The sequence below is a fragment of the Salvelinus sp. IW2-2015 genome, unplaced genomic scaffold (genome assembly GCF_002910315.2).
Source record: "Salvelinus sp. IW2-2015 unplaced genomic scaffold, ASM291031v2 Un_scaffold2348, whole genome shotgun sequence".
Taxonomy (NCBI): domain Eukaryota; kingdom Metazoa; phylum Chordata; class Actinopteri; order Salmoniformes; family Salmonidae; genus Salvelinus; species Salvelinus sp. IW2-2015.
Window position 1 is genome coordinate 37,080 of NW_019943673.1, and position 12,909 is coordinate 49,988.

The following is a 12,909-nucleotide window of genomic DNA, read 5'->3' on the forward strand; positions in this document are numbered from 1 at the left end:
AAGTGTGATGCCGTGTCATTATAGTCTTAGGCCGGTGCATTATAGAATTAGTCGTTTAGGCCGTGGCATTATAGCAATTCTGTGCACGTCATGGCCGTGTCATTATAGAATGTAGCCGTAGCCGTTCATTATGAGATGTAGTCGTATTCTGTGGCAGTAGGCTGTATTTATTCCTTGTGGCAAGTTAGGCTGTATCATGTGGACAGTAGGCCGTGACATTATAGAATGTAGTCGTAGGCCGTGGCAGTAGGCTGTATTTATCCTGTGGCAGTAGGCCGTCGTATTCTGACACCGTCTACTGCAACAGGATAGAATACAAGTAGCTAAATGTTTGTGCTCACTAAGAAAGACAAGACCAAAGAAACACCATTCAACCAAGTTTATTTGTAACATTAAGAGTGAAAGGTCTACTTCTCCCCCTGCGGCTGGTCTGGCATACTCCTGATGATGTCAGAATCACCTGTTAATAGACCAATATTACATTTAGCATACAAGATCCAATCAACAACAGGTGATACAGGTAAAACCAGTGGTGTAAAGTACTTTAGTATCAACACGTTTGACTTTTTACTACATTCATAAAAAATATATTTTTTTTACTCCATACATTTTGAATGCGTAGGACAAGAAAACGGTCTGATTCACACACTTAAAGGGAATGTCCCTACTGCCTCACTAAACATTTGCTTCATTTGTAAATTGCAGCATGCCCCCGGCTATCCGTAAATAAATAGAAAATGTCTGCTTTGCTTAATATAAGGAATTAGCTATTATTTACACTTATATMAAAAGTAAAAGTATATTTTAAAAAACAATACTTTCAGACTTACTCAAGTAGTTTTTTACTGGGTGACTTGAGTCATTTTCTATTAAGGTATCTRTACTTTTCCCACCACTGCTTAAAACTAACCAAGCTTTAGTTTGACAGAATCTAAGCTATATGGAATTGTGTTACGGTCATACCAAGGACCATTATGCTACTGATTTAAGACCTCTTGAAGTATTATATTATTTGATAGCCGGATCCACTAATTTTAACAAGTGTCCACATACTTTTGCTGTGTAACTAGCTAGCCAGCCCATAGAGAGAGTTGTTGACGACTTGATTTTCCATGTTGCTACCATCCTTATTATAAAAATCCTACTAAAGGATTGTCCAACTCTGCAGACAATACATCAACAGAATGGGCGTGGTAAACAGGACGTGCAGTCTGATTGGACACTCACCGGGGTCGATGATAGCCAGTGTGCACACCCGGAAGTACTTTCCGCAGGCCGTGCCCAGCTCGATGTTGTTCCCACTGTAGTGATGGACGCCAGTCTTGGCTAACATGGCATAGTACTCCACTTCAGACTTCCTGAGGAAGGACAAATAGCTTTTAGCAAAGTATGACCACAGGTGTGTGCATTTATATATATTATTGTTGAATGAAACATGATCCTGTGTGTGTGTGTATATATTATTGTTGAATGAAACATGATCCTGTGTGTGTGTGGGGAAAGCAACATGAACACAAGTCCACTGCAACAGTGATCCACTTCTAATGCTGTAGTTGTGTGGGGCTCCCGAGTGGGACAGCGGTMTAWGGCACTGCATCTCAGTGCTAGAGGCGTCACTACAGACCCTGGTTCAATGCCAGGCCGTGATTGAGCGTCCCATAGGGTTGCGCACATTTGGCCCAGCATCGTCCGGGTTAGGGTTTGGCCGTCATTGTAAAATAAGAATTTGTTCTTMACTGACACGTCTAGTTAAATAAAGGCAGAGAATAAAAGGTGTCTGATTGCTGAATGACCAACTGCAGGTGCAGCCAGTAACAGAMAATCAGCCCTCATTTGAATGTTCCTCCTGTTCTTACACACCTGCAAGCAGACCAATACAGGTGTGCCTTTGTAGGAGGAGTACAGAAAAATAAATTACCCATAAGAACACACAAGCAACACTTGATATGCTTATTTGGTTAATTCAATGTGACTTGTTCAATATCTAACTATTCTAAACACTTATGGAAGTAGAAATGGAACTATTAGGATTTCTGGGATCCCATTAGGAAGATTGTAAGTCCATCACACCAAGCTTAACTACCGGGCTGGCTTTGAAAATCCATTCACATGGTTCCGGACACTATGGTGGATGAGGGACCTGACGTGTATTCATTAAAATCGGTTTCCGTTGCAAGACGTGATGTCTATTGCAAAACCCTTTGCAACGGGAACTGTTAACCATTTACTCGRGGGACTTCCATGAATTCGTCCAACAGCAAATCTAGTTTCCATTTGGGTAAACGGTTTCCGTTGCTAAATGTYTCGTAACGGAATCCGACTAATGAATACAACTCAGGACAGCACAGTAAACTTTAGCTCACCAAGTTTGCGTGAAACGTGTATTATTGATAGCTTAAACTTCATTAGCTAATACTGCTACATAATTGTGATGTAGGCCCAACTAGTTACCTGAGGGCAGGTGTGTTGTTGGCCAGGATGACCAGCTTGGCTTTGCCCTGGCGGATCATCTTCTGAGACTGCTTGTATCCCAGAACATATTTACCGCTCTTCATCACCAGCTGGAGACGGGAGTTGATGGACTCCAGGGACTTTTTCTAACACCAAGAGACAAACATTTGTGAACTATGAATATAGCCCACATCCATTGAACCAAACATGATACGGTCTTCTAATTGAGATACATGTGATTTGAGTGCATATAACATGCTAGTTTATTTCTTAATCTGCTTGGTTAACTATCAACATCCCACCCAACTGAGTAACGTTACTAACTAATTATACACGCCGACATGGTGTTGCAGAAGAGCTGTTAATTAACTAGCTGGATTTAACATATTTCCGATAACAGTACTGTTACACAGCGTTTTTCGATAAGCCAACTCAAAATACCCCAATGCAACCATTCAAATAGCCGTTTGGCTAACTAGTTCACGTTAACTAGTTGCTAACTGGCAAGTCGGCGAATGTTACGATAGAGCTAGCTATATGCCTAGATTAAGCAAGTTGGCAAAAACTAAAAACTAATGTCCTGGGAAATAGAAAAAAGTGGTTGTTGGGGCAAGTTAAACATTTGTACGGTCAACATTGACAGTTAGCTCAACACATGTGATGGTTTAGCCCAGATAGCACCACGATTCCACGTGAATTGCTTTCCACCACACACGCGTTCATGAGAGCTCGACTCACCGTCTTCTTTGCGGCAACCATAGCTGCGATTTAATCCGTTCTGGCCAACCTGAACAAAACATTTGAGATTGGACAATCTTACGTTAGTAATCAACCGGGTGATGTGCACCAAAATTGACTAAATATATTTATTTTTAAAGAATAAACACAGAGCTGAACTTACAAGTATGTCTCTCCAATATGGCCTCGGAAAGAAAGGAAGTCCCAGCGTGCTTTGCGGCCCATTGGCTTGATCACGCGGGACCGCGTGGGGTGGTCCTGCGCAGACTCGCTGATCTGTGGAGAATGAGTATTACATTTAAGCCGGTGTGCGCCATTTCAGGTGATTTGTAGATCAGATCATGTACACAGCGCCCTACCAGCCCGAGTATGTTATCGCGAGAAAGCAAGGGCCAATACACTACAGATCTAGAAACAGCTTTTATAATGGAAAGTGTTTATTTACCAACTAGAGGACAAACACAAAACTGATCCTGGTCTGTTTTTAGAGTCTGCTGTGTGTGTCATAATAATGGAACAGAAGGAAGAGAAAGGCCCACCTCGGCGGAAAATATGTCTCTCTCCCAATGAGTGTGTCGAATTTGGTCAACAAAAAAATGTATGGCTTATTTGCTACGTGAGATTTATTTGATCGAATAGAAGTTTCGTAATGCTTAAGTTGTTAAGAGTGTACTGATATAAGTAGGACACGTGACATCCCGGTAACTTTATATCGGAGTTGTCTCGAGATGGCTATGCATATTCATGTAATGATGCTAGTAGCATAGCATCTCTCTCCATTGAATACAGGCGGTTGACATCACCAACCCTCGTCGATTATTTAAAAAAGTATTATTTCAATAATGATATCTAGCCCTATAATTTGTGACCACATGTCCCGGGATTGTGCGGGACAGTCCCGCATTTTGGCCCAAACAATCATGTCACACATTTGATCAACAAATCTAAACACCACAACAACAACAAAGAAGTTGATTTGTCCCGTATTTCAGTCAGACATTCCGACTGGTCTCTTGCATTCACATTGAGTTTATGAAAAGAGTTATAGGCTATCATACGGATGTGGAGGACTAAGCCACTGGTGATGTTAAACACTTGAGTTCTGATATTCTGCAGAGCACAAGAGGAGATGTAGGCCGATCCTCAACCCATATTTCTCACATCTTTTCGGGCTAAATTCCAGCTGAATTTGGAGAGGACAGTGAGGCCTAACAACTTACAAAAAGTGTGCTGCTGATTAAGAGCTACAACAGTAACTATATAGCCGTATTAGCCTGAAAGGTAAGTAACTACATAGCCGTATTAGACTGAAAGGTAATTTCTTCAAACTTGTGAGGCTCTCCATCCTCATTATTTGCTCATGTAACGGATGTGAAATGGCTAGCTAGTTAGCGGGTACGCGCTAGTAGCGTTTCAATCAGTTACGTCACTTGCTCTGAAACCTAGAAGTAGTGTTTATTGCCCTGGCCACATCTGCAGTCCTCATGCCTCCTTGCAGCATGCCAAAAGCACATTCACGCAGATGAGCAGGGACCCTGGGAATCATTCTTTTGGTGTTTTTCAGAGTCAGTAGAAAGACCTCTTTAGTGTCCCAACTTTTCATAACTGTGACCTTAATTGCCTTCCGTCTGTAAGCTGTTATTGTCTTAACGACCATTCCACAGGTGCACGTTCATTAATTGTTTATGGTTCATTGAACAAGCATGGGAAACAGTGTTTAAACCCTTTACAATGAAGATCTGTGAAGTTTTTACAAATTATCTTTGAAAGACAGGGTCCTGAAAAAGGGCCGTTTCTTTTTTTGCTGAGTTTAGATGCGTGTTGACTGATTAGGACATGGGAATATAAGAGCATATGCTAGGCTAAATGACCAAACTAGTCATGCATAGCTCACCATATGATCCTCAAACCTGATAGTGAAAGAATCCAACATTATGCTACTTTTCAAACAAAGTCATTCGTTTTGTCTCCTATAGAAGGTTGTAGCGTAGCCTCCTCAATATCACAGAGACAAACTAAAGATATCCCATATGCATCGACCACGTCTTTCCCCGGCATTTTACAGCTTGTTTCTAGCATAAMGCATTGTGTACTAAAGCGTTGCAATAGATTGCTTTATATAAATCAGGTCCAATTATTTAACAAAAAAACCACAATACCCTCACGTGCCGCCTCACTTCGAGCCCTGGTTTTAATTAAACACATCAAGCTCTTCACTGACACTGAGATATTTAAGGAGTGCATGGTAACTAGGGTTGAATAGCAGTACCGRGTTACCGAGATTTCCCACCCAAACCCACTCCTTTTTCCAGGAATAAATAACTGAGGAACCAGTAAATGATAATACATTATTTATATGAACAGCATGATGTAAAATGGAACTGTTAAATGATATGTGATGTCTAAATCTGGCTTCCCTTTGGCCTTCTCTCTGCTCTCTGCATGATCAATYCTCAACGCTCAGGGTGGGGACAGACAGTGCATTTCAGTATGGAGTGCAGTTCACAATGCATGTAGACCCATCATCTGATCATGGTTACATTTTTCTTGTGACAGGTTGTTGCAACACAATCTCACACTCAATTTGTGCACATATGTACAAAAAGTATTTCAGCAGATTTYGTGAGTTTTGTGTGGCTTAATTCGTGTGAAAAGACACATTTTTGTGCGACTTAATTCGTAGGAAAATGTATTTATTGGGGGCAAACTTCGGAACAATCTTTTGAAAGTTATTAGAGCAATGCATGATGGGCAATGGTGTTCTACACTTCCTTTTGTGTCACACATTTATTAATAATAAAAAAACAAAAACAGGTTGTCACCAATATAATTATAATAGTAGCCTCTATATAGCCTCATTACTAACCGGTACCCCCTGTATATAGCCTCATTACTAACCGGTACCCCCTGTATATAGCCTCATTACTAACCGGTACCCCCTGTATATAGTCTCATTACTAACCGGTACCCTCTGTATATAGCCTCATTACTAACCGGTACCCCCCTGTATATAGCCTCATTACTAACCGGTACGCCCTGTATATAGCCTCATTACTAACCGGTACGCCCCTGTATATAGCCTCATTACTAACCGGTACCCCCTGTATATAGCCTCATTACTAACCGGTGCCCCCTGTATATAGCCTCATTACTAACCGGTGCCCCCCTGTATATAGTCTCATTACTAACCGGTACCCCCCTGTATATAGCCTCATTACTAACCGGTCCCCCTGATATAGTGTCATTACTAACGTACCCCCTGTATATAGCCTCATTACTAACCGGTGCCCCCTGTATATAGCCTCATTACTAACCGGTGCCCCCCTGTAATAAGTCTCATTATTGTTATTTTACTGCTGCTCTTTAATTACTTGTTACTTTTATTTCTTCTTTTTTTAACGGCATTGTTGGTTAGTGTCTCGTAAGCATTTCACTGTAAGGTCTACACCTGTTGTATCCGGCGCATGTGACTAATACAAATTGGCTCAGAATATCAAGCAGAACAGGAAAGGATAAACAACTAGCAACGTTCCAATGAACAGGGTTAACTTCTCGGTGCACATAAGATCACATCCCCTCCATTAGGTTTTCAGATCGAGTCCTAATGGGAGAAAAAGTTCTGTCCACTCAGATCACATAATTCATTGCTTTTTAAAAACAAACCACGTATTTTAAGCATTTATTCTCATCCAGTTCGCTTTTGGTAGTTGACAAACCTCAACAGTTGTATTATATCATAACATATCAAATACACACCACAGGGTTTCCATCGAAGCACTAGTCTATCATCCCCCAGGCAGGCTGCCACTACCATAGTGGAATGTACCAACTGCTATGAATAGTAGGGCTATATTCAAGGTGCGACCGTCCATGTAGAATGTCCCACCCACGTGGTAGCTAGGTGAATTACAACAACTAGGCTGCTTTCCAACCCCTACCCCGCATCCCATTTCCTGTAACAGTGGTTTGTGCCATCTGTGTTTAAGGGAACGTGCCTACCCAAACCATAACACTTACCTAAACTTGACCATTTTCATTTTCAACTTCAATGGGGTAACGTTAGAGTTACATTCTCAGACCAATTGTCGTTATGATACAGCCTGTACAAGGATACCGGATAGCATGGACAATGGTGGTGGACGTCCAAAGACCCCGGATAACAACTCACTTTCAGTTTCGTCCAACTTTCAACAGCCGTAAAAATTTTTTTATTGAAATATATTTTATAGGGATTTAGATGGTTTCTCACACACGTTGTTCTCAAACTGAAATTGAGCGTAGAATGTATCACCTGGAAATGACAGCCATTTCTACATTGGCGCGCCTCTTAGTGACGCGGATGTAAAGAGGGTGAAGCTTCACATCTTGACAACAAACGAGCTTTTCTTTTCAACTAGAAAGTCTGCCGTTTACAATGCGTTGTTGTATCCTCCTTTAACAGTATTTTCCATATCGCTGGTCATTTCCCAAGAAGCAAATAAACCCAGACAGTATTGATCAATCAGAGGATGCTTTAAAAGGAAAAACGTATATTTAAGAAAATATGTTAATCAATCATACTTTGGGATATAAGGCTACCTACAGGTTCATAATTAACAGAGGACATAGCTACCTACAGGTTTATAATTAACAGAGGGAAATAAGGCTACTACAGGTTATAATTAACAGAGGAATAAGCTACCTACAGGTTCATAATAACAGAGGAATAAGGCTACCTACAGGTCATAATTAACAGAGGATATAAGCTACCACAGTTCATAATTAACAGAGGGACATAAGGCTACCTACAGGTTCATAATAACAGAGGGATAAGGCTACCTACAGGTTCATAATTAACAGAGGGAAATAAGGCTACCTACAGGTTCATAATTAACAGAGAATAAGGCTACCTACAGTTTATAATAACGAGACATAAGCTACACAGGTTCATAATTAACAGAGGGATATAAGGCTACCACAGGTTCATAATTAACAGAGGATATAAGCTACCTACAGGTTATAATTAACAGAGGGAAATAAGGCTACCTACAGGTTCATAATTAACAGAGGGATATAAGGCTACCTACAGGTTCATAATTAACAGAGGATAATAAGGCTACCTACAGTTCATAATTAACAGGGATATAAGGCTACCTACAGGTCCATAATTAACAGAGGGATATAAGGCTACCTACAGGTTCATAATTAACAGGGATATAAGGCTACCTACAAGGTTCATAATTAACAGAGGGATATAAGGCTACCTACAGGTCATAATTAACAGAGATATAAGCGACCTACAGGTTCATAATTAACAGAGGAAATAAGGCTACCTACAGGTTCATAATTAACAGAGGGATATAAGGCTACCTACAGGTTCATAATTAACAGAATATAAGGCTACCTACAGTTTATAATTACAGAGGAAATAAGGCTACCTACAGGTTCATAATTAACAGAGGGATATAAGGCTACCTACAGGTTCATAATTAACAGAGGATATAAGGCTACCTACAGGTTCATAATTAACAGAGGGATATAAGGCTACCTACAGGTTATAATTAACAGAGGATATAAGCTACCTACAGGTTCATAATTAACAGAGGGATATAAGGCTACCTACAGGTTCATAATTAACAGAGGATATAAGCTACCTACAGTTCATAATTAACAGAGATATAAGGCTACCTACAGGTTCATAATTAACAGAGGGAATAAGGCTACCTACAGGTCATAATTAACAGTGGGATATAAGGCTACCTACAGGTTCATAATTAACAGAGGGATATAAGGCTACCTACAGGTTCATAATTAACAAGGGAAATAAGGCTACCTACAGTCATAATTAACAGAGGGATATAAGGCTACTACAGTTCATAATTAACAGAGGAAATAAGGCTACCTACAGGTTATAATTAACAGAGAAATAAGGCTACCTACAGGTTCATAATTAACAGAGATATAAGGCTACCTACAGGTCATAATTAACAGAGGGATATAAGGCTACCTACAGGTTCATAATTAACAGAGGACATAAGGCTACCTACAGGTTTATAATTAACAAGAGAAATAAGGCTACCTACAGGTTCATAATTAACAGAGGACATAAGGCTACCTACAGGTTTATAAAACAGAGGAAATAAGGCTACCTACAGGTTCATAATTAACAGAGGGACATAAGGCTACCTACAGGTTATAATTAACAGAGGAATAAGCTACCTACAGGTTATAATTAACAGAGGATATAAGGCTACCTACAGGTTCATAATTAACAGAGGATATAAGCTACCTACAGGTTCATAATAACAGAGGATTAAGGCTACCTATAGGTTCATAATTAACAGAGAGTATAAGGCTACCTACAGGTTCAAATTAACAGAGGGTGTAACTACCTACAGGTTCATAATTAACAGAGGGATATAAGCTACCTACAGGTTCATAATTAACAGAGGAATAAGGCTACCTACAGGTCATAATTAACAGAGGGACATAAGGCTACCTACAGTTTATAATTAACAGAGGGAAATAAGGCTACCTACAGGTTATAATTAACAGAGGGATATAAGGCTACCTACAGGTTCATAATTAACAGAGGGATATAAGGCTACCTACAGGTTCATAATTAACAGAGGATATAAGGCTACCTATAGGTTCATAATTAACAGAGGAGTATAAGGCTACCTACAGGTTCATAATTAACAGAAGTGTAAGGCTACCTACAGGTCATAATTAACAGGGATATAAGGCTACCACAGGTTCATAATTAACAGAGGGAAATAAGGCTACCTACAGGTTCATAATTAACAGAGGACATAAGGCTACCTACAGGTTCATAATTAACAGAAATAAGGCTACCTACAGGTTCATAATTAACAGAGGGATATAAGGCTACCTACAGGTTCATAATTAACAGAGGGATATAAGCTACCTATAGGTTCATAATTAACAGAGGAATAAGGCTACCTACAGGTTCATAATTAACAGAGAGTATAAGGCTACCTACAGTTCATAATAACAGAGGGTAAGCTACCACGTTCATAATTAACAGAGGATATAAGGCTACCTACAGGTTCATAATTAACAGAGGGAAATAAGGCTACCTACAGTCATAATTAACAGAGGAATAAGCTACCTACAGGTTCATAATTAACAAGGGATATAAGGCTACCTACAGGTTCATAATTAACAGAGGATATAAGGCTACCTACAGTTCATAATTAACAGAGAAATAAAAGCTACCTACAGGTTCATAATTAACAGAGGGATATAAGGCTACCTACAGGTCATAATTAACAGGATATAAGGCTACTACAGGTTCATAATTAACAGAGGAAATAAGGCTACCTACAGATTCATAATTAACAGAGGATGTAAGGCTACCTACAGGTTCATAATTAACAGAGGGATATAAGCTACCTACAGTTCATAATTAACAGAGGGATATAAGGCTACCTACAGGCATAATTAACAGAGGTGTAGGCTACCTACAGGTTCATAATAACAGAGAATAAGCTACCTACAGGTTCATAATTAACAGGGATATAAGGCTACCTACAGGTTCATAATTAACAGGAATATAAGGCTACCTACAGGTTCATAATTAACAGAGGGAAATAAGGCTACCTACAGGTTCATAATTAACAGAGGGATATAAGGCTACCTACAGGTTCATAATTAACAGAGAAATAAGGCTACCTACAGGTTCATAATTAACAGAGGGAAATAAGGCTACCTACAGGTTCATAAATTAACAGAGGGAAATAAGGCTACCTACAGGTTCATAATTAACAGAGGATATAAGGCTACCTACAGGTCATAATTAACAGAGGAAATAAGCTACCTACAGTTCATAATTAACAGAGGAAATAAGCTACCTACAGGTTCAATAATTAACAGGGATATAAGGCTACCTACAGGTTCATAATAACAGAGGATATAAGCTACCTACAGTTCATAAATTAACAGAAAATAAGGCTACCTACATTCATAATTAACAGAGAAATAAGGCTACCTACAGTTCATAATTAACAGAGGAATAAGGCTACCTACAGGTTCATAATTAACAGAGGATATAAGGCTACCTACAGGTTCATAATTAACAGAGGTATAAGCTACCTACAGGTTCATAATTAACAGAGATATAAGGCTACCTACAGTTCATAATTAACAGAGGAAATAAGGCTACCTACAGGTTCATAATTAACAGAGGAAATAAGCTACTACAGTCATAATAACAAGAGGGAAATAAGCTACCTACAGTTTATAATTAACAGAGGGATATAAAGCTACCTACAGGTCATAATAACAGAGGGAAATAGGCTACCTACAGGTTCATAATTAACAGAGAATAAAGGCTACCTACATGTTCATAATTAACAGAGGATATAAGCTACCTACAGGTTCATAATTAACAGAGGAAATAAGGCTACCTACAGGTCATAATTAACAGAGGGAAATAAGGCTACCTACAGTTCATAATTACAGAGAAATAAGCTACCTACAGGTTCATAATTAACAGCCCAATAATAGTTTAAAATAGTCCTGAGGGCCAGCAGAGCCATGGGAAGATAGGATAACTCCAGGTCACACTGACTACTGGGGTGGTGATGAGAGACAAAATGGAGGACATTTAATTCCAGACAGCTGTCAGGTCTCTCCTCTCCCTTGGTCAGGTCAGAAAGCACCAGGTCAGAATGCCTTCTCTAAGGTCCTCAGCATTCTGCTGCCAGAGTGCTGATCTAGCATCAGTTCTGCCTTTTAGATCATAAGGAATAAGATTACATGGAAAGTGGACCACATAGATCAGCACTCTGGAATGTGAGACGCTGTATGAACACGGGCCCAGGTCAGAAAGTGTTCCTCAGGCTCTTCAGAAGTTCTGCTGTCTGCGTTTCTTGGCGTCCATTGCGTCGAGGATGGGTTGTCTCTTGGCGGTGTAGCGCTGACGCAGCTCCTGTGAGTCAATAGTGCGGCCGCTGTGAACATGATTCTGTGATCAATAGTCCGGCGTGACATGATCTCTGTGATCAATACGTCCGCATAGTGATTACATGATCTCTGTGTCATCAATAGTCGCGTGACATGATCTCTGTTGATCAATGTACGACTCGTCGTGACATGATCTCTGTGATCAATAGTCGCGTGACATGATCTCTGTTTGATCAATAGTCGCGTGAAGACGATGAAACATACTGATCTCTGTGGATCATAGTCGCGTGACATTACTCTGTGATCAATAGTCGCGTGACATACCCTTGTGATCAATAGTCGCGTGACATTACCCGTCATGTGATGCAATAGTCGCGTGACATTACCTCTGATCAATAGTCGCGTGACCATCTCTGTCCATCCTTGGTCTTTACTTCCTATCTGACACAGTGATTTAGGTTGTGCCGTGTTCTAAGTCTGCCTTTCTCCTCTGTTCTGTTTGTGTCTGTGGTTTGTGTCTGCGTCCCTGTGTTTGTGTCTGCGTCCCTGTGTTTGTGTGTCCTGCGTCCCTGTGGATTTGTGCTCTGCGTCCCTGTGTTTGTGTCTGCGTCCCTGTGTTTGGTGTCCTGCGTCCCCTCTGTGTTTGCTGTCTGCGTCCCTGTGGTTTGTGTCTGCGTCCCTGTGTTTTTGTGTCTGCGTCGTCGCTGGTGTTTGTGTGTCCCTGTGTCTGTCCCTGTGTTTGTGTCTGCGTCCCCCTGTGTTTGTGTCTGCGTCCCCTGTGTGTGTTGTCGTGTTCTGCGTCCCCTGGGTGAG

General features: G+C 40.4%; 1 protein-coding gene and 3 long non-coding RNA genes across 5 annotated transcripts; 1 reads left to right on the top strand and 3 right to left on the bottom strand.

Moving 5' to 3' along the window:
• Positions 1-364: 364 nt before the first annotated feature.
• Positions 365-3,465, bottom strand: LOC112073737 (large ribosomal subunit protein eL30). The gene is made up of 5 exons (XM_024140977.2): positions 3,353-3,465; positions 3,190-3,238; positions 2,452-2,597; positions 1,228-1,358; positions 365-460 (listed from the first exon to the last, which is right to left on the bottom strand). The coding sequence occupies exons 2-5, from the start codon at positions 3,208-3,210 to the stop codon at positions 408-410; spliced, it is 351 nt and encodes a 116-aa protein (XP_023996745.1). The 5' UTR covers positions 3,211-3,238; positions 3,353-3,465; the 3' UTR covers positions 365-407.
• A 4,217-nt stretch (positions 3,466-7,682) lies between these two features.
• Positions 7,683-8,876, bottom strand: LOC112073739 (uncharacterized). 2 transcript variants are annotated; one of them, XR_011476660.1, is made up of 5 exons: positions 8,751-8,876; positions 8,607-8,716; positions 8,502-8,538; positions 8,215-8,288; positions 7,683-7,767 (listed from the first exon to the last, which is right to left on the bottom strand). It is a non-coding gene; the product is annotated as an uncharacterized lncRNA (long non-coding RNA). The 2 variants fall into 2 exon arrangements; XR_011476659.1 differs by lacking the exon at positions 7,683-7,767 and having other exon boundaries at positions 8,192-8,288.
• A 964-nt stretch (positions 8,877-9,840) lies between these two features.
• LOC112073740 (uncharacterized) lies at positions 9,841-10,601 on the top strand. The gene is made up of 3 exons (XR_011476661.1): positions 9,841-9,890; positions 10,103-10,155; positions 10,536-10,601. It is a non-coding gene; the product is annotated as an uncharacterized lncRNA (long non-coding RNA).
• Positions 10,602-10,685: 84 nt separating this feature from the next.
• On the bottom strand, positions 10,686-12,121 carry LOC139025192 (uncharacterized). The gene is made up of 3 exons (XR_011476658.1): positions 11,666-12,121; positions 11,284-11,318; positions 10,686-10,900 (listed from the first exon to the last, which is right to left on the bottom strand). It is a non-coding gene; the product is annotated as an uncharacterized lncRNA (long non-coding RNA).
• Between the last annotated feature and the right edge of the window lie 788 nt (positions 12,122-12,909).